General features: G+C 35.7%; 2 protein-coding genes and 1 non-coding gene across 8 annotated transcripts in view; 1 reads left to right on the top strand and 2 right to left on the bottom strand.

Moving 5' to 3' along the window:
- The first annotated feature begins 354 nt into the window (after window positions 1–354).
- Window positions 355–19834, top strand: LOC126777688 (phytanoyl-CoA dioxygenase, peroxisomal-like). Its single transcript, XM_050500826.1, has 8 exons — window positions 355–678; window positions 925–1044; window positions 2049–2160; window positions 8385–8540; window positions 11568–11714; window positions 18063–18203; window positions 18285–18419; window positions 18575–19834. Exons 2-8 carry the CDS (start codon window positions 926–928, stop codon window positions 18629–18631), a joined length of 867 nt encoding a protein of 288 aa, XP_050356783.1. The 5' UTR covers window positions 355–678; window position 925; the 3' UTR covers window positions 18632–19834.
- Window positions 19835–20098: 264 nt separating this feature from the next.
- The window catches only part of LOC126777614 (uncharacterized), a 76824-nt gene continuing 69886 nt past the window's right edge, over window positions 20099–27036 (bottom strand). For 3 of the 6 annotated variants that reach the window (XM_050500690.1, XM_050500694.1, XM_050500691.1), the window contains 2 exons: window positions 25863–26383; window positions 21658–22604 (listed from right to left, as the gene is read on the bottom strand). In XM_050500690.1, coding sequence (XP_050356647.1) covers window positions 22469–22604; window positions 25863–26383 — 657 coding nt within the window. In that variant the 3' untranslated portion in view covers window positions 21658–22468. Of the gene's footprint in view, window positions 21212–21545; window positions 21566–21657; window positions 22605–25862; window positions 26384–27036 lie in introns of those variants that run through there. The other 3 variants (XM_050500692.1, XM_050500693.1, XM_050500695.1) reach the window with 3 other exon arrangements.
- Window positions 23366–23438, bottom strand: Trnar-ucg (transfer RNA arginine (anticodon UCG)). Its single transcript has one exon. It is a non-coding gene; the product is annotated as a tRNA-Arg (tRNA).

Genomic DNA, 27036 nt, shown 5'->3' with positions numbered 1-27036 from the left:
TAAACGATTAATTGTCACTTGCTCACTGACTGTAAATTGTGACAAAGTTCCATAATAAAACCATCACAATAAATACATATTTTTCTTTTCTATTAAGTGATACACAATACTACACTTCTTTTTCCGATAAACACTAGCTTGCCACAACCGGACCGATTACAAATTCTCTATAAGAACGTATCAGATTCCACAATACGCGACATTAATCATCGCTATTTCGTTAACAAAACAAGCTTAACATCTTTTATAAGTATCAATAAGCTATTTCGATTTAAATCATTTTCCTAACAACACATGCTTGGCATTCGTCATGTGACATATCAGTCTGGCACAAAAACGCACGCAAAATAAACTACAACTTTTATTCGACAAAACGTTTATTTGATAATAACCTTGTAGAGAATTCACAAACGAGTTGATTTATAATCGCCCAGAATAATTGGTTGTCTGTACAATTATTCGGTTTTTTGATTGTTATTCGTCCATCACTAGCTTAATGGATTCGGAGTTCAGTAATTACGTATTAGTTATTCAAAATACAGATTACATATAGGACGTAAATAAGTGTTATTTTTTTTAACAGCCATTTAGGTAAAAACGAAATATTTAAATCTCAATGTTTCAAAAGTGGATAGTGAATTGTGCAGTTTATTTGAATAAGTAACTTTGTAAGACAATGTAAGTATATTTAAAAAATTAAATTACCTGTCGTAAATATTTCAATATAATTAAAATATACTATTTTAAAATGAATTTTGTTTAAGCTGTATAGGAACTTAATAATTAAACAACATTTAATGGTATTTATTTAATGTTATACACTTACTGTACATACATTAAATATCTTGCATAATATACATTAATTCAGAGCATTGTATTTTTTTAATATTATTAAAATAAATTAGACAAAATTTTCTCTTTCAGCATGTCCGCAGAACTCTCCAACTCATATTTACTATCAGAAGAACAGCGTCGGTTTTATATGGACAATGGATACTTGGTTATAAAAGGATTTCTTGACTTTGCAACACTATATAATTATAAGTAAGATCAAAGTGAAACTTTATTATAAATATTATTATATTTATTTAATATCTTATATTTTTTATATATTATAAGCTTAATCATTTAGCATAGTTATATTAATAATTTTATAATGGTTTATCTATCTACAGTGAGAAAAATCAATATTAACTATGCAGAGCTTCAATTATTAGCAAAGATCTAGAACATTTTTATTAAATATATTTTGTCGGTCAAGCTCCAGATACAATATTCGATATAATTTCTAAACATAACATTACATGTACAAAAAACTTTTATTACACTAAACATAAAAACGTAAACAGCCACTAACCAAATATGTATACCTCAATAAGTTAAAGTGGTAAAATTTACACAGATAATATATTTTACTGGTGGCCCTACCACAAGCCACCTTTGTCCAAGCTCATCTGGGTAGGTATAGGTACCTAATATCAGATATTCTACCGCAAAACAGCAGTACTTGGTTTTGTTGTGTTCCAGTTTGAAGGGTGAGTGAGCCAGTGTAATTACAGGCACAAGAGTTATAGCGTCTTAGCACCCAAGGTTGGTGGGCGCAGCATTCTCCCTTAATCTCTGAAATGTTATACTTCTGCCTGTATTTACTGAAACTTTTTTAACTTTCAAGGCAACAATAAAAATTATAGTTTTTTGATAATGTAGTAAAAAATGTAGGATTTATTTTATTGTTGCATTTAATTCCTCATATTTATATTTCATATATATGTATCTGAAATTACATTTTATATCTTAATAAAGATTGAGAATAATATGCATGAGAAAATAATTAAAATTGCTATTGCACTGAAAAAATGATAAGAGGTTGTTAACCACCAGACGAGGTTAAACAATGCACTGTATATATGCAATGCAATGCAATAAACTGCTATCAAACTTATATTTTTTGTTGTTTAATTGTAATAGTGGATTATTTATATTTTATATTTATTTGATATTATCACAGAATAAATAAAGGTATGCTTAAATATATTTTTTTGTTTTAGACAGAGGTTCCTTCAAATCTGCAAAGGGATAGTGGATAGCGGCAATATTATTGTTGTGAAGGAAACCTCCCTTAAATCGAAAGGAGTGACAGGAGAGAACTTAATTAATAAGGTTTTTATCATATTATTATTTTTAAATTTGGAATCTACATTTTATGTTAATCGAAAACCCAAAATAAGGTAAAAAATAATGCAGTCTTTTTTCATCAAATAAAGTCTCTTTCCATCAAATAAAGCTCCAAAAGGATCTCCAACAGTTGTACATAACACACATTCAAATCACTTTTTACATTACTTAAAACAAACTATGCCCAACCAATTACAAGAGAACACATCATTCACAAACACAATTACAAAACATACAAATCAAAAATAGAATAAAAACAGAAAATAAATATATTTAAATAAAGAACAAAAAACAAAAACAGAAACAAAAGGTAGTAAGTAATTAAATTTTTAAAACAAATTAACATTTGATACTAAAAGAAACATCACATTTTTTCATGAACGATGAGAGCCCTATTAACTATTAACTAACATTGCTGTATTGCTGTACTTTGACGAGCCAGTTAGCGTTGGTTGTTAGATACTTGCCTTGCACGTTGAAAGTTGTGAGTGGGAATCGAACCCAGGACAGACATTTGTGTGCATGAACATGTCTGTTTGTCCTGAGTCTGAGTGTAATTATCTATATAAGTATGCATTTACAAAAGAAAAGTAGCATATTTACTTAGTTTGGGATCAGATGGTCGTGTGTGAATAATGTCCCAGGATATTATTTGTACTTTGGGGACTTTGTCTTATAAAATGATACTTCATATTGTGTTGTATATGATGCACTATGTTCAGCTAGTTTTCCCCCGTATGTGAGGGATGGTCGAGGGTTGTACATACCCTATGCCCTTTTCTGTATCGCTGTAAATGTCTATGCTTAATTTCACAATCATCGTTGAAGGTATGGCGTAACAAACCAACAAACAAACTCAATTTCGCATTTATAATAAAAATCACTCAGGTATATTAAAAGATATAACAATAGTGGAATATATTTTGCTATTTGCATGCTAAACATGAGTGAGTTATGACCTTTGTCAGTATTGTCCTCCTGTTTTTGTAAACAATTATAAATATGAATTCTTAGGTGGAATAAAGTGATGAGCCGGTTCTCGAAGGTCGCAGCAAGCAATGATGAGTTTAATTTATGCTTATAATATAATTTGACTTGGTGAAATTGGTTGGTTGGCGTTCTATGGGGGTGGCTTTCGTCCAGCAGTGGACGGCAAAAGGCTGAAAAAAAAAATATATATATAATTTATCAGTTTATTTATTTATTTATTTAATCGATACACCACAGTATTTGAAATATGGCACTTAAAACAAGAATACGATAAAATGACAGATACAATTTCAAACACTTAATAGGTATATACAGCATTAATAGTTACGTTAGCCTCCAATAACAATTTTTTTAACAATACTCTATTTAATAAATACTACAGACTGCAATATAACACGCTTATTAATTATTTGACATTCAAACAATTAGCAAAAAAATAAAAAAAATGAAGTAAAAAAAATAAAAATAACTAACAATAATTACAAACAATGATAATATAAGATTTTTAGAGATAATACCGTAATTTACAAAGTTCTAATATTAAGTAGAATATAACAAACTAAATATAACAGTAAAGATATCACAATCACAATAAAGCTCCCAGCGTTAATTTTTTGCGAAAAAGAGGTAGTGAGTCGTGAAAAATGTCAATGCCATCACTGTTGACTTTATTATATAAGTTTATGAGGTGGTTGAGTGGAGAGTATTTACCTATATTTGATTTGGAAGTTCGAGAGGAGAAAATTTTTTTTAGAGGTTGTCTAGGTGCAGTACGTGGCACTGCTATGTTAATATTTTGTAGTAGATCTGTTGCATCCAAGTGGTTATTCAATAATTTATAGAGAGTAATTAGAGAGGCAATTTCGCGGCGTTTTTCTAGAGTGCACAGTCCAAAATATTTTAAACGTGATTCATAGTCGGCCTTATAAGGGCAACTGTTACTTCTACTAGCCAGTAATTTTGTAAATTTGTGTTGTATGCGTTCTAACCTTTCAATGTAAATCTTATAATGCGGATTCCATACTACAACCGCATATTCTAAAGCGCTACGTATAAACGAATTGTACAAAGTTATGATAGTTGCCGGTCTCTTAAAATCATTGCAGTTACGTCTGACAAAACCGAAGCTTTTCCAGGCCTTCGTGGCAATATGATTTATGTGAGTGTTAAATTTAAGTTTGGCGTCGATCATAACACCTAAATCACGAACAACCGAAACTTCCCCGAGCGGTTTGCCCTGTAAGCTATACTGATGTCTTATTATGTTTTTATTTCGCGTAAACTTAATAAACTGGCACTTATCGACATTTAGTTCCATTCCATTCAAATCACACCATTTTTGTATGGAGTTTAGATCGTCTTGGAGCAACTTGCAATCATTCATGGATGTTATAGAGCGGTAAATCTTTAAATCATCAGCAAAGATAGAACATTTGCTGTTCTTGATACAGTGTGCAATGTCATTGATAAAGATGATAAATAATATTGGGCCTAGGTGTGATCCCTGTGGAACACCAGAGGTCGCAATAAACTCGTGAGATTTGTAATCACCGAGTGTAACTCTCTGTACTCGATCAGATAAGTACGATCGGAACCAAGATAGCAGGGGGTCATGAATGCCGTATAACCTAAGCTTGTAGATTAAGATTTTATGATTAACTTTGTCGAACGCGCTACTGAAGTCGGTATAGATCGAGTCAACCTGTTGTTTATTGTCTATGCACCCAGAAATGTAATGTATGTAAGTTGTGAGATTTGTAGTGGTTGACTTACGCTGGCAAAATCCATGCTGATCACTTGTAATCATGGTATTGATATATTGGGACAAAATTGGGGTAATTATACTTTCAAAGGTTTTGGATAATACGTTTAACATTGAAATCGGTCGGTAATTTCTTACATCGCCCTTTGATTTCTTTTTATGAATTGGTAAAATATTAGCTTCCTTCCACTTCGTAGGAAAAGTTGAAGTCTGAAGAGATGTGTTATAAATAATTTTTAATGGGAGTGCGAGTAATTTACACGTTTTTCTGAAAAAAAGAGGAGGAATGCCATCAGGACCAGCTGACTTGCTTGGATTTATTGAACGTAATGCCTTCGATATAGTACGTTCATTTAGTGTGACGTGAGCGAGAGACATTTGAGAATAAAAGTCCGGACTTTCCTCTACGAATTCTACACAAGGCTGCAAAGAAGAATATGAGGACGCAAAGTTCTGTGCGAAAAGATTACAAATCGCTTGACCAGAATGGGCTGTGGTGTTACCTAGTGACATTTCAGATGGGACCTCGGATTTAGCTCCACGCCGTTTTTTAACAAAACGCCAAAATTTTAAGGGATCGCGAAAGATTGAATCCTCGACTCCGGAAATGTAACGGCCGTAACATAACTCAAGTAGATTCTCGACGCGCCTACGGCTTCTTGCTAACTCTAATATATCTCTAGGATTCTTATAACGTTTGCACAGTTTCCTAACTTTCTCCTTTTCGTTAATTAATTTTATCAGGGAAGATGTGAACCAGACAGGATATTTAAATGCTTTTGGCTTGATTTTTGGAACATGAGAATCAATTATAGCGTACAAGATATTATACAATTTTTCTACCATAGCATCGACATTCCCGCAACTCCCTAATTCGGAGTACCAATCAAACTCTCCTAAACATCTGTTTACCGCGTCGTAGTCTGCCTTTCTAAATAAATATGTAGCAAATATTTTATTGTATAAAAATTTATCGGCATTAATTCGCAAAGATATTTCTAGTGCTGGATGGTGAGGATCAACGTTACTTAATAATTCGCAAGCTTCAATTACTGTTAAATTGTTAAAATTATTCATGACCAAATCTAGTATACGTTGATTGTGATTCTTAATTTTGTTGTATTGTGTTAGTGAATTGAGTGACAAAAAATCGGCAAAAGGGAATCCCAAAATATTATCGGTATGGTCGGGTTTTAACAGATCCTCGATTTCGTCCAGCCGCCAATTTAAAAAACCCAAATTAAAATCCCCCAAAACTACAACTTTACCAGGGTTAGATTGCATTACAACACTTATATTGTCCAAAATGAGGTTTAAACTTTCCAACGAGACAGGCGGAGGAATATACACTGCACAAAATAAAATGTTCGTAGAAACTCCATTTTCGGATACTTTTACAGAAATCCATAGATCTTCACCGTTACTTTCCAAATGTTCAATTCGTCTAGATTCTATAGATTTAGATACTGCAATAAGTACTCCACCACCAGTCTTGCGTTGAGAGGAGGTTGACTGACGATCTCTTCTGTAGATGGTGTATTTATCCGTGAACAATTCCCCGTCCGCAACAGTGTCATCCAGCCATGTTTCGGTTGCAACAATCATCTCATAGGTAGTTAGTAATGTTGCCATTTGTATTTTATGCAATTTAGTTTTCATTCCACGAAAATTCTGATAGTAAACCTTGAATTTTGTTAACTATCTACGGACTAATAGTAAATAAGAGATTCTCATTTTAAAGATTGTTCAAAGAATTGTAGCTTTTGATTTGTTTAGCAGGTGACTGATCATTTTTCCTAACGAATATCCGACCATTGCGAATCCATACGTATCTTATTCCTTTTTCTTTTGCAACGCTCCTGGTGCGTGCATGTAATGCTTTGTAAAAGGGGGAAAGATGTTCAGAGACATATATATTCGACTTGTTACCGCCGTACCCCAGATCGCCTGAATTCAATCTTTCGGTTTGTCTCTTCTTATTGAACTTGGATACTGCAGCGATGATACTGTCTCTGACTTTTGTATTACGCAGTTTGACAATTACCGACCGGGGTCTGTTATTGGTTTCATCCATTTTCCGTACCCTTGTGCAAGACAATATATCGGTCTCGGGAATAGGCAGTGAGACGGTATTTCCGAGTTGATTAATAACTGAGTATAAATTTTCAGATCGATTCTCTGGAATACCGCTGATTTCCAGGTTGTTTTCACGCGAATGTTGTTCAATAAGATTTAGTCGAGCAGATAAAGATTCAACAGTTTGATTTAGGGTACTGTTGTCTTTTGCAAGAGACTTAATTTTTTCCTCGGAAACTGCCAAATCGGCCTTAACTCGGTCGTATTCGAAACTCAGATACTCTACAGATTCTTTTAGTTCATTTAGTCTTTTCAGTTCATTTTTTATAAGCTCGATTCTTTGGAAAAGAAAGTGGAAACAGCTGATTCAACAGACTCTTTTACTGTATTTTGGATGATGCGTTTAATTTGTAACATGTCTGGGTACTCCTTAGTTGGAGAATTCGATTTTAATAAAGTATCTTTACTTTTTTTTCGCATTGTTACGTTATTACTCTGTTCATTGTCTGTTTCCTTGTTGTCTTCGAAGTGAATGTTTAATGATTGTGGTACCGAACCCGTTGGTCGAATAGGTGTATTTGTGTTGTCACTTTTAGGTTGTTTACAACGACATCCGTGGCACATCCAAGAGCTCTTGTTTTCTTTTGACATTGAAGTAAATTTGTGATCGGATACGTTAGCACACAGTAAGTCGAAGTATTGCTTGCACTTTGAGCAAACGAGGTAATCTCGACCTTTGATATTGTTGGGACAAGCTGCACAGATGATAGTATTTTTATTATTTGACATTTTAGATCCGAAGTTTACTTTCTTAAAAACTTAGTTAAAAATTATTTGAATATTTTATTTCAGTTTTAGCGGGGTTCGAACTCAGAACTACCAGTGATTTTGCATTTGTTTCTTCCAGTTGAATAGTTAATGTAGTAAACTTAAACAACAGGAATATTTGTACGAACAGGTATCCACGCTTGAAAAAAGGAATGGAATAAGTTCAAACTGCAAGTGCTGTGGTACCATCTACCAGTGTGGCACAGTTACTTTATCCTTTTTTTTTTCTCGCAGTGGATACCTTCAGAAAGGTACCCGGGTCCCATGGGGTTGGAACCGGGTTATGTGGGATTCTTACCCACTAAAACCACTGCGATGGCCGTCCTCAGCACGGATCGGAGAGGCTGCGGGATCGTGTTCATATAACGCATCCGCGGCCTCTCCCGTGCTTTGCTCCGGTCATGGCTCGGCGGAGCACTCATCAGACGTTTTATAACACTAGATTAACATTATAACGTATTTCTTACGAATTATATTTAAAAGTTCAAAACAATCTTATACTTTATGAATCGACATATTGTATTTTAATTTTTCTCTATTTATAATCACACAGCTCCAAGACATCCATTACGATGACGTGTTCATGACGTATACGGAACACCCTCGGCTGCTCGACGTGGTGGCGCAGTTCATCGGCCCCGACATACGGGTAATGAACAGCATGTTCATCAACAAACCTTCAGGCAGCACGAGGCATCCTCCGCACCAGGTAATTATTTAAATAAAAAATAAATGTATTAACACAAAATATTAGTATTGTCACAAAACATCCAGGGGCCCCGCACTAGGCAAGCCGATCTTGCGGTACCAACTACCGGTTACAATTTCGCACGCTTAAACAATAGCTCGGACGTAGTAGGAATATACTGGTGGTAGAGCTTTGTGCAAGCTCGTCTGGGTAGGTACCACCCACTCATCAGATATTCTACCGCAAAACAGCAGTACTTGGTATTGTTGTGTTCCGGTTTGAAAGGTGAGTGAGCTGATGTAATTACAGACACGAGGGACATAACATCTTAGTTCCCAAGGTTAGTGGTGCATTGGTGATATAAGCAACGGTTAACATTTCTTACAATGCCAATGTCTACGGGCGTTGGTGACCACTTACCATCAGGTGGCCCATATGCTCGTCCGCTTTCCTATTACAACCCTCTATCATCATCATCTGGGATAGAGGATATCCATGAGGATTTTCTCACGGAAAAAAAGATCGTTTCGACTTGAGGAGATAATTTCAAGGTTATTTCACTATGCTGCTCCAATTGGGGGTCGACGTTGGAAATTGTCACACGATTGAAAGAGATCATCCACACGATGTTTTTAATACAAGATGAATTAAATAATCAAATTGAGAATTAAACCTCATTAGTGCAAGTGACCTTAGAACACGCAATACCTCGTCAAGATTCACATATAGCCTAGACATCTCGGCTACTATTTCATTTAATTCGATATAATTAATATAAGCATTGAGGAAAACTGCATACATGAACATGTAATTATTTGACATAAAAAACAAGACCTGCTTATAATAAAGTATATATAGTATGCTTAATTATAAATTCAGCTTAGACATAGTAGAATAGAATTGTTTTGTCTATCTGTATAACAATTGCTTTGTTATATCTAGATATAATTGTTAAATTTCTGAAGTATTCAAAGGCGAGTACTAGACTCCGCCTTGAATTGCGAGCTGTCTCGGGCTCTACATGACGGTGGTGACCATCCTGAGGGTGTCTCCTACGAGATCGCACCTCGGCTCAGGACGTAGTTGAAGGGGATCGTTCATTGTAAATACATCGCTATTTATACAAAATTCAAATCATTTTATTGTTGGTAGTCGTAAAAATCATATCACGAAATTAAATAACATTGTAACAAAATTTATAATCAACTTAACATAATAATAAGTGGTTAGGTTGATCGTAGCATTGAGTTTAACACTATGGTATCGTTCGTTTGCAAGGATGATTTACAAAATGTTATAGCCAAAAAGGTCTATATCGACCCTTTTTTTTTAACGTTGGAAAAACGCGTTACGCGTTTCCCCCACGGGAACAGTGGTGAGGTATGCGGGGCTCGCCGGTGTCCAAGGCGCCGAATACGCCCCGAACATCGGAATACCCACTAACAAACCAGCGGTACTATTTCCGTATGAACGAGGAGCGCCACGGGATCTCTTTCGCGTGCTACCGTGACGCTTTCTATACCGACCCTTAGATTAAAGTCGACCTACCACCGCTCAGGTCGCGACTGTAATTTCGACTTTCTACTACATAACATAACATGAAGCCGAGATGGCCCTGTGGTAAGAACGCGTGAATCTTAACCGATGATCGTGGGTTCAAACCCGGGCAAGCACCACTGAATTTTCATGTGCTTAATTTGTGATTATAATTCATCTCGTGCTTTACGGTGAAGGAAAACATCGTGAGGAAACCTGCATGTGTCTAATTTCACTGAAATTCTGCCACATGTGAATTCTACCAACCCGCATTGGAGCAGCGTGGTGGAATAAGCTCCAAACCTTCTCCTCAAAAAGAGGAGAGGAGGCCTTTAGCCCAGCAGTGGGACATTCACAGGCTGTTACGGTTACTACATAACAGGATGACATTGATGATGATTTGTTGCTTAGTTTTTACCTAACAAACTAGTATATAGTACTATTGTACTCACGCAGATTTTGTAATCAAATTTATTTTCACAATTTTACAATATTCATAATTTCACGTGTTTTGTTATGTTCTTTTTTTTTTAAGTTTTATTATTATTCGTCATTTTATTTTTTAATTTTTATGACAATTTTTAAGTTACTTAACTCGCATTTGCACAATTTGGTTTTAGTTTAACCGTTGTTTACCTTCTTTATAGTTCCTGTGTTTATTTATTGAGTACCACTATGTAACATATATTTTTATAATTTTTCAATATCTGCTTAGTCATTATTTGTGTGCTTGCTTTGGTCTCCTTTAATTGCAGGCACACATATATTTTAAAACATTATTCCACGACGTAATAAGTAAGTGCAGTAGTAGTATCCTTTGTTGGAGATCCTTAATAAACAAATAATTAAAATTTATAATGTTAGTAGCGTATTATTATATTATAACAAAGAAACTAGCGCCATCTCAAACCTACAACCCTACACTTAGTTAAACCTTTCATGACTAGGTATTGCTTTACGATACGCGACCAAAGCTGAAACGCGCCGGCAAGATTCGCTCACGAATAATGACCTGCTCGGTGTGTTTAAATATTTGTATTGAGTCTTAGGGATCTTGATAGCTGCGAGATAGTGCTTCCACACCTGCTGGGACATTATTTGAAGGCTTTCTAAGAGAATACTCGCTTCTAGATACGAGTGCTACCGGCTACTTCCACCTGGTGGGATAGTCTGCTGGCTCCGTACGTAGAGGTGCATTCGCCTATTTGTTAAGTGTAACCACCCGTATGATGGAAAATAAACCGCATTTGTAATAGCAATTAGTCTTGTTTTTCCAAAGAGTATCCTCCACCAGACATCACCCCATTACAATATCTCATAAAATTCTGTAAGTTAGTAGGATATAAGCTTTGTTGTCGTAATACACTTTTTACTTGTTGAATTTAGAACAATAGAATACAAGTGATTCGGTTTTAGGGTCGTAAATCAAAAACATGGCAATTGGTCAACGAGACATAATACTTAGGGGATCTCCGATTTATCTTTTATAATTTGATTTTGTCTACATTACAGGATATGTTCTATTTTCCATTTGGTCCCGCCGAAAAAATAATCGCCTCTTGGACCGCGATAGATGACGTCAACGTTGAGAATGGCTGCCTCTACGTGTTACCGCAGACACACAAACGAAACATTGTCTACCCGCACGATAACATCGCCGTAAGTTGGATATTTTGAATAATCACGTCTTTGATTCTACTCAACAGATGGCGCTAACAGTAACGCTATGTACTGGTTCGCACCGCTGCTGCTAGGTGGCGCTGTAATGTTACCGTCGATTTCTGCATCGCGCTGGCCAGATTTTCTGTCTTTCTGTCTGTTCTCTTCACCTTAAGGGCGAAGCCCCATTAATCCGTTGCGTTGCGTTGCATCGCGTTGTCGCAACGGAACAACGCATTGTATGCCACATCTGCGTTGCGTTGACGCTGCGCCCTCGCAACGCAAGAGGGTACGCACGCCTTCGCAGTTGCGTCTCAGTTCTGCCCATGGATAGATAAAAACGTGTTCTTTTGTTGCTTTTATTACGCCACCGCCGAAATAAACGTAGAAATCATAGAAGATTCTGGATATCTCCTTTGATATCATTAAGAAATAGTGATGGTCAGTTTTATACGAATACTTACTGTCCGTCGTCGCAGCGGAGCTCCGACAACGCAGCGCATCACCTTCCCTCCCGCTTCGTCTCTTGTCCGTCGGTCCGTTAAAACGTCGCGCGCGACGACGCAATGGTCTAATGGGGCATGTTATAAAAAATATATGGAAAATAACGCAGCGACGACACTGCGACGACGCAACAAAATGCAACGCAGCGCAACGCACTAATGGGGCCTCGCTCTAACATCGGCCCACATATGGCATGGGTAAAATATCGCTTCGAAGCCATATCGTATCGTATCCTAGATATCGGTTTTGAATATCGAATACCATATCTATATACTGGATAATCAAATTCAATATCATCTAGATGTTTTCGTTTGAATCGAGTCTATGGTATTTTGAAACCGAATCAGTACCAGACGATATCAGATTTTACTGGTTTTATAACCTTGGTTGTATCGAATATAAAAAAACTATTTGTGTGTTTATCGCATATAATGTATTGGGTAGTTTTTAGTTTTGTATATATATAATAAGATGGTTAAATGAGTTAATATTTATTTATTAATAGATTCTGATTTTGAAAATCAGTGAAATGAACATTCCTTCATACTTTTTTCATATTTAGAACTGACTGCATAATAGCGATGTTTTTCTGAAATACAATGTGAGTAATGCAGTCGTATTTAAAAGTTCATTTCTTCGTATATACATTTCTTTTATCTGTTCTCGAAAGAGCAATAGCTAATATATATATATATATATATATATATATATATAACTAAACGATAAACACATAAAATTTAGAAAAAGAAAGCGAGTAATTTAATGTTGTCAATGAAATGATGTAGCAGAAAACATAAAACAACGAAACTAAAAATAGATCATAAAAATAATAGCAATTACTAAAATGACACCCAAGGCGAAATACGTGAATCGTATTTATGAATCTAATGTCTGTATTATTATTAATAATAATAACAGCCTGTTCATGTCCCACTGCTGGGCTAAGGCCTGCTCTCCATTCTCCAATACTGATGCATTTAAAAATATCTTGATATTCGAATATACGATATTTTAAAAAATATCATTGATAAATGATATTTCATTATATATACTTCAATACTGATATTATATTACGATATTTTTTTTGTTATAACTAACAAAAATATCGATAAGTCAGCTCAAAAGATATTTAACACTTTTTAATCTTGTACATTTATTGTATTATGTATACCAATATGTGAGAGATCTTAAAAATAGTCGTATTATATGTTCGATATATCGATATTTTATCAACAATCGTATTCGCGTTCGGGTGTACTCGTTTGACAATTAACAATACAGTATATATATATATATTCTTCTTCTTGGTCGTGTCACTCTTGTCAGAACCGTCGTGGTCGCCATGAAGTATTATAAATTATTCGGCGCAGATGTTATTCTCCTCACGAGCCTGCGCCATATGTCCCTGTCAGTGGTAAGCCTCGTGCATTCATGCAAAGGACCGCCAACAGTTGTTTTTATTTGGTCGGTCCATCGCATGGGCGTCCGTCCACGTGGTCTGTTGGCATCCACCTTGCCTTGAATAACAAGGCGTTCAATGGAGTCATTTCCTTGCCGGGAGACGTGTCCAAAAAATTTTAATATGCGCAATCGAACCAGCGCCGAAAGACGCTGTTTGATGCCGAGTTCTTGAAGAATGGAGATATTGGTGCGAAATTCGGTCCACGAAACTCTTAACATTCGTCTCCAGCACCACATCTCCAGAGCATCGATCTTCTTTTTTTCGACCTGCCGCAAAGTTCACGTCTCCGCAGCGTATAGAAATATGGGGAAAACAAGCGTTTGTACGAGCCGGATCTTGGTTGCTTTGGTAATGTTTCTGTTCCTCCATATTTTCTTCAGCCTCATCATTGCAGTTCTTGGAATTGCCATACGTCGCTTGACCTCATCTACGCATCCGCCATTATTCGATATTAAAGCTCCCAGATATATATAGGATTGGACGACCTCACAGTTCGCAATCTGAGTGATCTCGGGCGAGTTGTTTTCCGCCCGGTCTACAGTAATCAACATCATTTTAATGCGGTTAAGCTTTAATCCGAATTCTTGGCATACGCGCTCCATTTTAAGAAGCAATTCTTCCATATGAACCGCGTCAGACGCAAACAGGGTCGTGTCGTCGGCATAGCGCAAATTCGTAATCTTGCGCCCACCAACTGCAACACCGTCACTCCAGTCCTCAAGCGCAATGCGCATTACCAGTTCTGTGTAAGCATTGAACAAGAGCGGTGATATTATGCATCCTTGGCGAACTTCAGCGCTGGGATGAAAGTCTTCAGATAAAACATCATCCGTCGGCACGGATGCAGTCTCATCTTCGTAAAGACGTCTAAGAAGATGAACTAAGTGTTTCGGTGTACCCATGTCCAGTAACACCCTCCATAGTCTGGGCCATTTTACTGAGTCAAATGCCTTTGAGAAGTCAACAAAGAAAATATAGGTAGGCTTGTTAAACTCTCGTGCCTTCTCTATTATCTAGCGAACAATGAGGATCTGTTCACGTGTACCCCTTCCTTTTACAAAACCGGCTTGTTCTGGTGCAATTTCCTTGGACAGAAAGTTCTTCAGTCGTTCATTGAGTATGTGTAGTAAAATTTTACTAGCATGAGATATGAGGCGGTAGTTGCTACACTTCTTAGTTGAACCTTATGTTTTAGCCTTTATGGTTTAAGATACCTTTATGGTTTAGCTCATTGACCACTCTACCATCACTATCTTCAATGGCCCAGGTCTTGGAAGGAAGTGTCTTTGTGATGGATCGAATTTTATGATAGAGATCTCTGGACTCATGTCTATTTGCAAGAGCATTAGGATTTTAAAGTTTAGGATTAAAATTTTAGGATTATAATGCCTATCTCTGCAAAATATGTGAGCATCAATTTCCTCACATATTTTGCAGAGATAGGCATTATAATCCTTCCTGCAACCTGCCTGAATTTGTGCTGACAGTTTGTTTGAGTCGCCAATGCCTGCACCTGTTGACTTTAGCGTGCGTCTCCGTTCAACTAGTTCCAAGGTATTATCTGACATCCAGTGTTGTCGCTTGCATGTTGCAGCTGGTGATCCCGAGATCGAAGCAGACTCTATTATTAGTTTTTTGGTTCGGTCCCACAACCTCTCAGGCGTCTCCTCTGTAAAGTCTGCATTCGCCCATTCTACCCACTTCTGTTTTGCAGCAGCGTAAAACTTTGAGTTGTCCTGAACTTCAATTCTTCTCTGTTTTTGGTGACTTCAAGCCGCTTTTAACTTTAATTTAAACTTTGAAATTAGAAGTTGGTGGTCAGATCCACAATCTGCCCCGGGTAATGTATGGGCATTTCTAATTGATGTTTTCCATCGCGATCTAATTAGGATATAATCTATTTGATTGCGATATTTACCATCTGGCGATGTCCAAGTGTATGGCCTGCGAGGATGGTGCTGGAAAAGGCTATTGGCTATCACCAGGTCATTTTTATTTGCAAACTGTATGAGACGTTCTCCTCTTTCGTTTCAAGTCCAAATTTGCCATTTGTCCAGGCTGGTGAAAATTTTCTCCAATTTTGGCATTGAAGTCGCCCAGTATTATTAGTTTCTCTATTAGGTACTTTAGCGATGGAAGTTTCTATTTCAGAATAGAATCTCTCATTCTGTTCACTTGCAGTGCTAGTAGGGGCATATATCTGCATGATGTTCAGATTCACTGGTGATGCTTTAACTTTGACGCCAATCACACAGTTCCTCTTGTGGACAGGTACTAATAGAGCTACTCCATTCTGGCTGCTGGTGTCATTATCAGAAAAGTATACGGCGTGGGAATCAGTGACGAAATAGCCGGTGCCTTTCCAGTGGGTTTCACTGAGTCCACAGATGTTAAGACCGCATCTGACTATCTCCTTTTCCAAAATAGTAAATTTCCCAGGGCTGAGTAGTCCGCGCACATTCCATGTCCCTATTGTTTAGATTTGGTGTAGCTTGTAATACGTTCCAGTTGCTGAATTTCTATGGTGAGCCTGGTTCCCTGCTACCCCGTGGCCGGTAACATATTTCACACCGCCTGCCCCGGACGCAGAACGGCGCCGGTTCCTACGCGGGTCGCATGGCAATCGTGTTCTCTCTGTTCGTAGTTTCATGTTGACTTTCTTGGGAAGGATAGTTGCAGTGGTTTCCCCTTGCCTTCTGCACCTTTTGGAGATTATTTGTATCCCCAGGCTGTTGAAGCCTCATATATATATTTATATATATATTCGGATATATATATATAAGTCGAGATGGAGTGCTAAAAACGCGTGAATCTTAACCGATGATCGTGGATTCAAACCCGGGCAAGCACCACTGAATTTTCATGAGCTTAATTTGTGATTATAATTCATCTCGTGCTTGACGGTGAAGGAAAACATCGTGAGGAAACCTGCACGTGTTTAATTTCATCGAAATTCTGCCACATGTTTATTCCACCGACCCGCACTTGAGCAGCGGCGTGGAATAAGCTCCAAACCTTAAAAAAGGAAGAGGAGGCCTTAGCCCAGCAGTGGAACATTTACAGGCTGTTACCTACTTTTACTTACTATATATACTGTGCTCTCCGATATCTAGATATTAGATTTAGTACCAATATATTTTGTATCGATTTTGTATCGCCCATGCCTACTCTTATATATTTATGTATACTCTTATATATTTAAAAGTCCTACCACTGGTGGTAGGACTTTGTGCATGCACGTCTGGGTAGGTCCCACCCACTCATCAGATATTCTACCGCAAAACAGCAATATTTGGTATTGTTGTGTTCCGGTCTGAAGGGTGAGTGAGCCAGTGTAATTACAGGCGCAGGGACATAACAGTTAGTTCCCAAGATTGTGCCAGGTGTTCCCGTTGACAATGTCTAAGGGCGGTGACCACTTGCCATCAGGTATATAGGCCATGCTCGTCCGCCTTCCTATTCTATAAAAAAATAATCAGAGTGCTATGGTGGTGAAATAATACTAACACTTTATGTATTACAACAGTGTGGCCAACTGCAAATTAATTTTGTTAAAAAAAATTATGAACGACCTTGTGCTTGTTCCAAATATTATGTAGCATTATTCTTCTTCTTCTTCTTGTGCCTCTCCACTACTGGAGGTTGGCCGTTAGCTCAGCGAATTTTTCGCGATCCCGCGCCAAGCGAAATAGTTTTTCCACGCTGGCGATCTTCGTTCATTCATTCTAAGTCATGAAGAACATTGCTCTGATCATCACATAGTGCATTTAAACTGTGAGTCCTATTAAGCCCCGCAAGTGTTTTGATCTCCTTGTGAAGGTTAAACCCGTCACGTAGTTTCAAAAGGCCTTCGATACGTTCGCATTTGGTCTCATAGAAATTATCTCGAGCAGTTCGAATTTTTCTAGCAATGAGCTTATCCAATTCGTCGTACCTCTTTGGGTCTGCGGTTTTATATGTTCGGCGTTCATCCATTAATTTCAGGATCTCCTCAGTCATCTCCTCATCATTGCTTTTTCTTGACTCAGTCAGGTCAGGCTGCAGATAAGTCCGATAAATATTGCTGACCGTATCCTTGAGTGTTGACCACGTTGTCAAAGATGTCGATGGGCAGGTCAAGTGCTCGTTAGCCCACTCGTTTATATCATTTGAAAGTCTTGCTTTTACTATGGGTTCTTTCAACATATTTAAATCTGTGCGAAAATTTTGTTTTTTCTGAGCCATTTTTTTTTTATTTACAGTGTAGTGTTGTAGCGTTATTATTATCACCAATATTTAAAATATATCTATAGGATATATACATATATATAGGATTTCGGTAATTTCCGACTAATTAAAATAGTCGGCAACACTTTACTACAGTAGCACATTAAATGTTCCAGGCCGCTAATAATATGTACCACGGCATCATTGACCCGGCCGCGACCAGCCACCCTGCCCCCGTGCAGCTGGAAATGAGTCCCGGGGACACCGTGTTCTTCCACCCCCTCCTCGTGCACGGGTCCGGAGCCAATACAAGTGGAGTGAGTTCCTACGTTCGACTCCATAAAGTAAACAGTCGCTATGTTGGTTCTGGTCGCTGAACGGAACTTCCCCGTCCGCAGCGACACCGGAAGTGCATCTCCGCGCACTACGCCAGCGCGTCGTGCGCGTTCGGCCGCACCAAGCTGCAGCTCAAGCTGGCGCGCGAGATCGAGGACGCCGCCTACAAGGTCGCCGGCCTGCGGCTCAGCTTCGAGGTGAGACGCACACGCACACGCTATTCACATGCACACGTATACGTTTGTATATAAAATGTTCATTTTAGAGTTATGATTTTTTGATTTATATAAAAAAATTGAGGCTATACCAATGAACTAATTTCATAAAATAAATATCAATGTCCTTGTTTCAGGAAACGTGGAAATTAAAAAGTAAAGAGGTGACGGTGCAGACTAAGTCTAAGCTTTAACAAAGACATAACAACTTATCAAAATCAACCCTTCCATGCAAGCGACTCTGAAGTCAGAGGACCAATTCTACTAATCTACATCAATTACGATGCGTTTCCGATTCAATTCCAATACAACTTTGATTATTTTATAATTGTTCGAATCGGAAACGAACCGATATTATGTGCAACATACACCGTTACGTAAAAACCAAAATTGATTGTTAAAAATGCTAATAATCGATAATTAAATTAAAGAATTAGAAAATGGATAAATGGTAACAATAACGATTCGATTGCGATAGCGACAATCGATGCTCTTTCAGTGCGGAGAGCGTATTATTATGTTTCATAAAATATATAGACAACATTCGCGTTGCCAATGAACTCCATTTTTTTTAATTGAATTAAATTCGTCCTATATACAAGTAGGTGTAATCCCTATTTATATCGTTTATAACTAATTTATATTGAAGTATATTATATATTTAACATCTATAAATGAACGCAATTTATAAAAACATCGAATTAGCTTTTACAAAAATCATATAAACTTATGTAAATAACTCATTCAATTACAATTACGTTTTACGTATTTTTATAAGTTGAATAAATTGACAAATTTATACATTTTTTGGCAAATGGTAACCTGATGGTAAATATGAAACATTCCTTACCAATGCGCCACTGACCTTGGGAACTAAGATATGACCCTTGTGCCTGTAGTACACTGGCTCACTGTCCCCTCAAACCGGAACAAAATACTATTTCAGTTTGGAGTTTTTGTTGAGAAGTATGAATCGATTACCAACAAAGCTCTATTTAGGTTTAAGAAATCATATATAAAAACAATACATAATACTTTTAAATGCCTCGATGGTATCCTATCCCGAGTCCCAGGTTCAATACCCAGGTTTTTGAAAACTGCAGCTTCGTACTCACCTATATACACATGATCACTTCGCAAGTAAGTGAGGGAATAGAAACTACACTTCTGTCTCCTACACAAACGGTGGGGGGATAATATATACTAAGAAAAGAGGACAGGCCTCTTTCATTTAAAATTTTATTTTTAAGCTAACATAATTTAAATTAAATATACTTTTGTATAAATGAAGGCGAAATTACTAATGAAATTAAATTAGAATATTGGTGTTGGATAAAGCAATGGTGGAATGTGATACAGATATTATTTTTTATATTATATACATTTGTTATATATGTAATAAATATTTTATTTTTTAAATGTTTATTTATTCGAACCCTTTTATTGTTATTGATTCGTAAATTTGTAATATAGGTTTATTTAACAACAGAAGCAGTAGTAACAACCTGTGAATGTCCCACTGCTGGGCATGTGTATTCCGCATTGGAGCAGCGTGGTGGAATAAGCTCCAAACCTTCTCCTCAAAAGGGAGAGGAGGCCTTAGCCCAGCAGTAGGATATTAACAGGCTGTTACTGTAGGAAAATAAATTAAAGAACAAAAATCAATTACATATATTTATTTATAATCTTAGATTTGGTAATTACTTATTCTATTATTAATTAATACTCGTGTTAATTAAATTTCCATACATTACTTTGTCTCAATTTACATATAAGTAAATTATTAAAAAAAATTTACTAAAATCATAGCACGCTTAATCAGCACTTCTGACTTACAACTGTTACATACAACAGTAAGTAGTAATTATAATACGCACCTTTGTATATATTCCTAATTAAAATATGTTATTATATTAAAAAGTATTTGAAATATTTAATTGAGGTACAAGGCTTACACACAATAAATTATTTAAAAGAAAATGTCGCTAATTATTATATACAATATGTTAACTTAGGTAATTTATAAGAATATAAACCTTACACTTTCTATTGCATTGCATTAAAAAGGACGGCAAATTAGTTCATAAATTGTACAAGAAAAATTAGCACAATTGTTAAAAATATTTCTTAATAATAACTAAATATTTAACGTTACAGTTAATATTTATTTAAATCATAATATATTTTTAATAATTTCACATTACATATATCATCAAGATATTATAAAAATTAATAATTTTAAATAAAAAAAATAAAAGAATAATAAATTTCCTATAGTAACAAAAATGTTGTCTTATTGGAAGACTTAATTATATTAAAAAAACAAAATATAGTTATGTATATCGAAGATGCGAATTTACAGCGAAAAAAAAAAATATTTACATTTATCAGTGTTGCCATATTTATAATATCATCTATTCAGTTATAGCAACACCGAGAATATAAGAAAGGTGACAAATAACTTAATTTAAAACTGTGACGTGAGACTAGAAATGGTTTGGAATTAATGATAAAGTGAAGGTTTATGGGGTGCATATAATATAATATATTGAGCTTACATTAATAAGTTGTAATAATCATACAACATGGAGTGTCGTGTCTTTGTTGATATCCGGAATGGCAATTTTGTTGCATGATATTATTATTTACAAACAGTCAATAAATAATTGTCAACGGGTAGTTTTTATTTTATTGACTTAGCAACACCCCATGTTACATGTATGCCTGTGTGTTGGTAACTTAAGTCAGGTGTCATCGAACACTCGTTCAGAAATCTGCAAAAGAAAATATTAGATGTAAAATATTTACATATTAATTATAATAGTAGGATCCATCACCTAACAAAAAAAAGTAATAAAATATGCATAAATGAAGAAGATATTAAGATAAGATATATTTAGTCAAGTTTAATGGAGCTTGTAAAAATATAAATTGTTAGTGGCAAAAAAATATTGATAACTTTTAACGATCACACTGAATATATTGAGATAAATTGTATCTAATTAGTATTTAGTGATTAGTCGATGATATATCTTAATAAATAAAGATATTAATTAAAAATACATAAAATTAGTCACAAACCCTATTCCTGAAACTAATAATAATTACCTTTTTATAGCAGTTACTTACTGTAAATCATAATAAAAGCCATACTTGAATAAACATATTTTTATTCCATATTATAAAACTACAATAAACATATTATAGAATAAAAAAATATATTGAAAAGCGTTAATAATTAATAATGGTATATTCTTAATAAAATATTTTATGTTTTTAGTACTTGCAACATTTTATGGTCTAATAAATTTTGCCTAGCGTTGATACAATTATTATTGTATTTAAAAATGTTATATTTTATAAATATAAGCTATTTATTAAATTATATATTTGTAATATAATATTTGTCTTTAATATTTTCAGTTCTACAATATTATAAATTAAATCTAATATTGCACATCGCACTTATATATTCCTAACATTCGTAATTAAAGTTATGGTTTTTATTTTTGTACTTAAATTTATTATTTATTTTACTTATCGCTAAACATACTTTGTACTTAATTAAGTAAAAAATGTTATTTATGTTTTATTTGTTGCATTAATTCATTATGGTAAAAATCTTGTTTTGTTAGTAATTGACTATTAAATGTTTTTGTGTGTTTAATGTGTTGGATATAGTCTGTGGTAAATACGGTAATTAAAATCTTACAGCTAAGTAAGATTTTAATGTATTCGTTTCTATATTTAACTAGTATAGAATATACTATAGAATAATTGTGTAATTCTTTGTAGCTATTGTCTACGAGATATAAATTAGACTAACTAAATAACTCATCACTGGATATGTAAGTGGTTAGGCGTGAAAATTTAATTAAAACTAGAATATTTGGAAACTCTGGTATTAATATTCAATGATATAGTAAAAACACACTGAATTATATTGGAATTTATGGAACTACTGATATTGATCGTTTACTCAAAATGTATGACGAGTGTATGGAAATGTTGATGTATGCGATAGTGATCGCTCAGTGTCCGTGCGGGGGCGGGGGGTTCCGCACGTAGACGGCGACGCGCTCACCTTCGTGTTTGCGCTGCGACGGCATGAAGTAGAAGTCGGGCGTCGCGTCGCGCCGCGGCAGCGACAGCGGCCCCGCGCCCGGCCTGCACACACACACACACACGCGCGTCACTTGCGTATCTAGCGCGCAGGCTCACACGATTGTAGTACTCTAGTTCGCTTAAATGCGTCAGTTAAATAAAGGCTTGCTGTGACTTTTTTCATAATACAAATAATTAAACTAACTAGATATGTGAGTTCGATTAAACTTTTGTTACAAAACTAACTTTTGTTACAAAACTAACTTTTGTTACAAAACTAACTTTTGTTACTTTACAGTTTAATTGTTTTCATATTTGAATATCTAATTTAGTTGAAAATTACCTGTTGGCGTAATTTAACTCGACTTGAGAAAAGAACAATAGTATCAAGTTTATTATATTAGAATTATGATTAGGAAGTAAATAATATCCACACTTATAAAAACCTCAAACAATTATTATTACTGTACTAAGCATGACCGCGACTAGCGCAAAAGGTTATCGAATGTACAGACAAATTAAACACATACGAAATTATGTATGATAATAATATGATGAACTATGAAAGCACTTTGAAATAAATAGTTTTGTTTTCTTTTAATAATAAATACTTCATTAAAATTTGTAAAGACAAAATCGTAACTAGGACGGACCGACTGCAATTGAATTGAAGTTCTATTTTTATGCATTAATTTCCAACAAAAAAAAATATCGACAAAATATTTAAAAAAATCATTTTTTATAATATTTATATTAATATTAATTAAAATCAAAATAATCTATTAAATACAAAATAAATATAAAAAGATAAAAATATTACGTTTCGACCGTGACAGGACTCGAACCTGCAATCTTCGGATCCGAAGTCCGACGCCTTATCCATTAGGCCACACGGTCATACATATGTAACGCGGAACTCAGCATCCCTTGCGGGAAAATTCCACCCCTAATTGTTTACCCTTATACTTTAGATACGACATTTTATAAAAAATATTATATATTTATTATTTTGGAATATTCAATAATTTACTAAATACAGTTAAAAAAAATAAACAAGATTTTCGATTATATATATTATTTTTGATTTCCTTTTAAAGTATTAACGCCTTTTTTTAATAATAATATATTCATACTCTTGTCATAACGTTTTATTTTAACTATTGCTTCTCACATATTATGTAATGTCATTATGTATGTGCTGATAAATATTAATGATTTTGTGACAAAATGTGGAACTCGTAACATTGGTACAAGGAACAAATACAAACTAATTACTCCCGTTACTCGACTGCATAGTCAGTAACTCTTTTGTGGGGGGGGGGGGGGGTGCAATGTATACGGTTCTATAACAGGATCCCAGAAAACGTTCAAAATACATTTGTTGTTAAATTAAAAAAAAACACTAAAGGAACGCTTGTTTGCTAAAGGTTATTATACAAATAATGAATTTATGGATGATAGCGCACCTTGGGAATGGAATGATCGCCTTTTAACACATTTTTTGTTTTTCAAAAAAATAACATAAACCGCTGAGTTCCTTTCCCCGCTTCCTCTCAGGGCGAGGTGTTTCTTTACCGTACCAGTGGTAATTTCTAATTTGTCAATCAATGAGTAAGTATAAGGCTTTAATGTTGGATAAAGTCATGTAGACTTTACAATACGCTACATATCATAAATTGTCGTTATTTATATATTTTAATTTAAATTTTTGTTTTTAAATCAACGATTTTTGTAATCATAATCAGCAGCTCAATCAACTCAGCGACTTTTCTTATCAAGTCTTGTAATTGTTTACAAATTTTCAGTAAAAAATATAATTAATAAAATAAATTATAAAATTCAATTCAAAGTTTTCAATATTTTTTTAATATGTTTTTGAACAGCATGAAATAAGTAGCATTAGTAACTAATCAATAATTATAGCATATAGAAATAGCCAAGAGATGATTGTTTCATTCTCAAGGTGTCCACCCATAGCTCGCTAACAGGGTCCACCCATTTTTGAAATTAGATTCTATAGTGCTAATTACATTTTCTAATTTCGCGCGTAATTTGACGACAACGCTGGACGCTGTGGACGCCATATTGCTATGTGTTTTAAATGACGTCAGTCGGCTGTGTAAGCAAACGATGTATCGTTGGTTACGAAAACAATAAACGTACAAAGCCTACTGGAGGTAGAGCTTTGTGCAAGCTCGTCTGGGAAGGTACCGCCCACTCATCAGATATTCTACCGCAAAACAGCAATACTTGGAATTGCTGTGTTCTGGTTTGAAGGGTGAGTGAGCCAGTGTAATTACAGGCACAAGGGACATAACATCTTAGTTCCCAAGGTTGGTGGAGCATTGGTGATGTAAGCGATGGTTAACATTTCTTACAACGTCAATGTCTATGGGCGTTGGTGACCACTTACCATCAGGTGGCCATTACCAGGTACCATTTCAGGCCAAGTACCATTACCATATGCTCGTCTGGCTACCTATTCTATAAAAAAAAATATAACCCACATTATATATACGCTGATCAATTTACAGTTGACACTTTTTAGTTCATACAGCCGTATGACTTAATAAAATGGCGGCTCTTATTTCTTGGTGTTCAAAAACAGATAAAAAAAAACTGAAAACTTTAAATTGAATTTTAAAATTATTATATTTCATTTATTATTTTATAAACTCTAACTAACATTTTCCGATGAATGATTTGTGTTTAAGCTATCTCAACAATGTATTTTTAGTTTTTTTTTCTCGTATATAGTAAAAATCCCTATTGTACACAAGCGTATAACCATATAACCATACCACCGTATAAGTTGTATAGCCTTTTGTAGACAAGCTTTCCTTAACATTTTTTTTAATTTAGTAAGAGGCATTTTGAAGGCTTTCTGTGATAAAAAATTTAATTGGACCTTGGTGTAGTAATGATTTATAATAGCCCGTTTCATTATCTCCACCAGTAATACTATTTCTTGCTTAGAGAACGATGGCGACTGTCAACGGAGAAATGTTGCTGCGGTACAGTCCCTATTATTCATTTTCAATTGGATATACTTATGTCTTCCGCGTTAATAATTCTTGGAAATGGTTATTAATAATAACGTTTTATTAGTTTTTATCTGTATCTACTTAAGTCCTCAATGTTAATAATCCTTATGGACTCCTAAATTAATATTCGAGTTTATATAAAATCGTTCCACGCAATTCATGATTTGTACAGCAGCTATATTTAAATTATTTGTAAAATTCTGAAGCTTTAACCGCTTTAAGTTTATAAGAACAAAGATTTGGTCAGTACCATGTCCCTTAGCTAACTGCCACTCACCCGTACTGGCTGCGCGGGCGCTGCAGCGAGCGAGTGTCGTGGTAGTACTGCGCGCTGGGGGAGAACTGCTTCGACGAGCCCGTCGGGGTGCGGCTCCTCCCCCCCGTCGAGTAGCCGTTGGCTGGCACGTGGTGACCGTTCGGGGCCATCTTGTGCCCGTTGGTAGCCACCTTGTGGCCGTTGCTGGCCCCGTCGTGCCGGCCGTTAGCTATGTCGTGTCGACTTCCGGTCAGGTCGTGTCGGCTATTGCTCAAGTCGTGTCGGCTGGTGGACATCTCGTGTCGGTTGTTGCTCAAGTCGTGTCGGTTGTTGCTCATGCTGTGACCGTTGGGAGGCATTTTTTGTGCTTTCGGTGTCATTTTGTGCGTGCTGCCGGGTCTCGGAGGTGGGGGGCTCGTGGGTCTGGTGGGGGACCTGGTAGAAGTACTGTTGTACTTGTCGTCGTTCTCGAAGGGCTCGAATGCGTAGTTGGTGTTCGCCGACGTGTAGTCCTTCCACGCCGTGTTGGGAATTAATTGATCCTGGAATATATTAAAGGAAAAAAAGTTTCTCAAATCTAATTTCTTACATTTGCAATGTGTGTCAAGGTTAATTATAAATGGGTAAAAAATATATTATTATATGTTAAAAGTTTGTGTAATGTGATAATAGATCGCGCCATAGTTTGTTATATTTGAATTACATAGGTTATAGAAGATTGTTTTTTATTATTTAAACAATATTAAAGCGTTCTTATGAAAACATTGGTTTCATTGTGACAGATCTGACGGGCTTGGGAAGTGGACTGTCGACTTCCCAAGCCCGTCACTTGCTCGGAGCTCATACAGTGTAACATTTCAGTGTTATTTGAATATTGCTTGATTTAAGGTTTGAGAGAAAGATTTAGACTACCATTTGTACTCTTGACGAGTTGACGCTCACCAGTGTAAAAAAAGAGAGTCTCGATTATAAGAATTGTTACAAATATATGGAGGTAGTGTTCGTTTTGGATAAAAGACACTTTTTATCAAGTACGGAGAAAAATATGTTTTAATCAAGATGTAAGTGAATGAAAAAAGTATTGAAATGTCCGGGGTGTAAGCTCCAAAATCCGGAGAACTTACGCTTCCGGTCCTGGGGGGCAGGTTTTAGGGATGGCAGCCCTACACACACCTGTGGATTCCGCGGACTCACA

This window comes from Nymphalis io, chromosome 23 (genome assembly GCF_905147045.1).
Source record: "Nymphalis io chromosome 23, ilAglIoxx1.1, whole genome shotgun sequence".
Taxonomy (NCBI): domain Eukaryota; kingdom Metazoa; phylum Arthropoda; class Insecta; order Lepidoptera; family Nymphalidae; genus Nymphalis; species Nymphalis io.
Note: the sequence above shows the minus strand (reverse complement) of the source record. Positions and strands in the feature narration are given on the sequence as shown.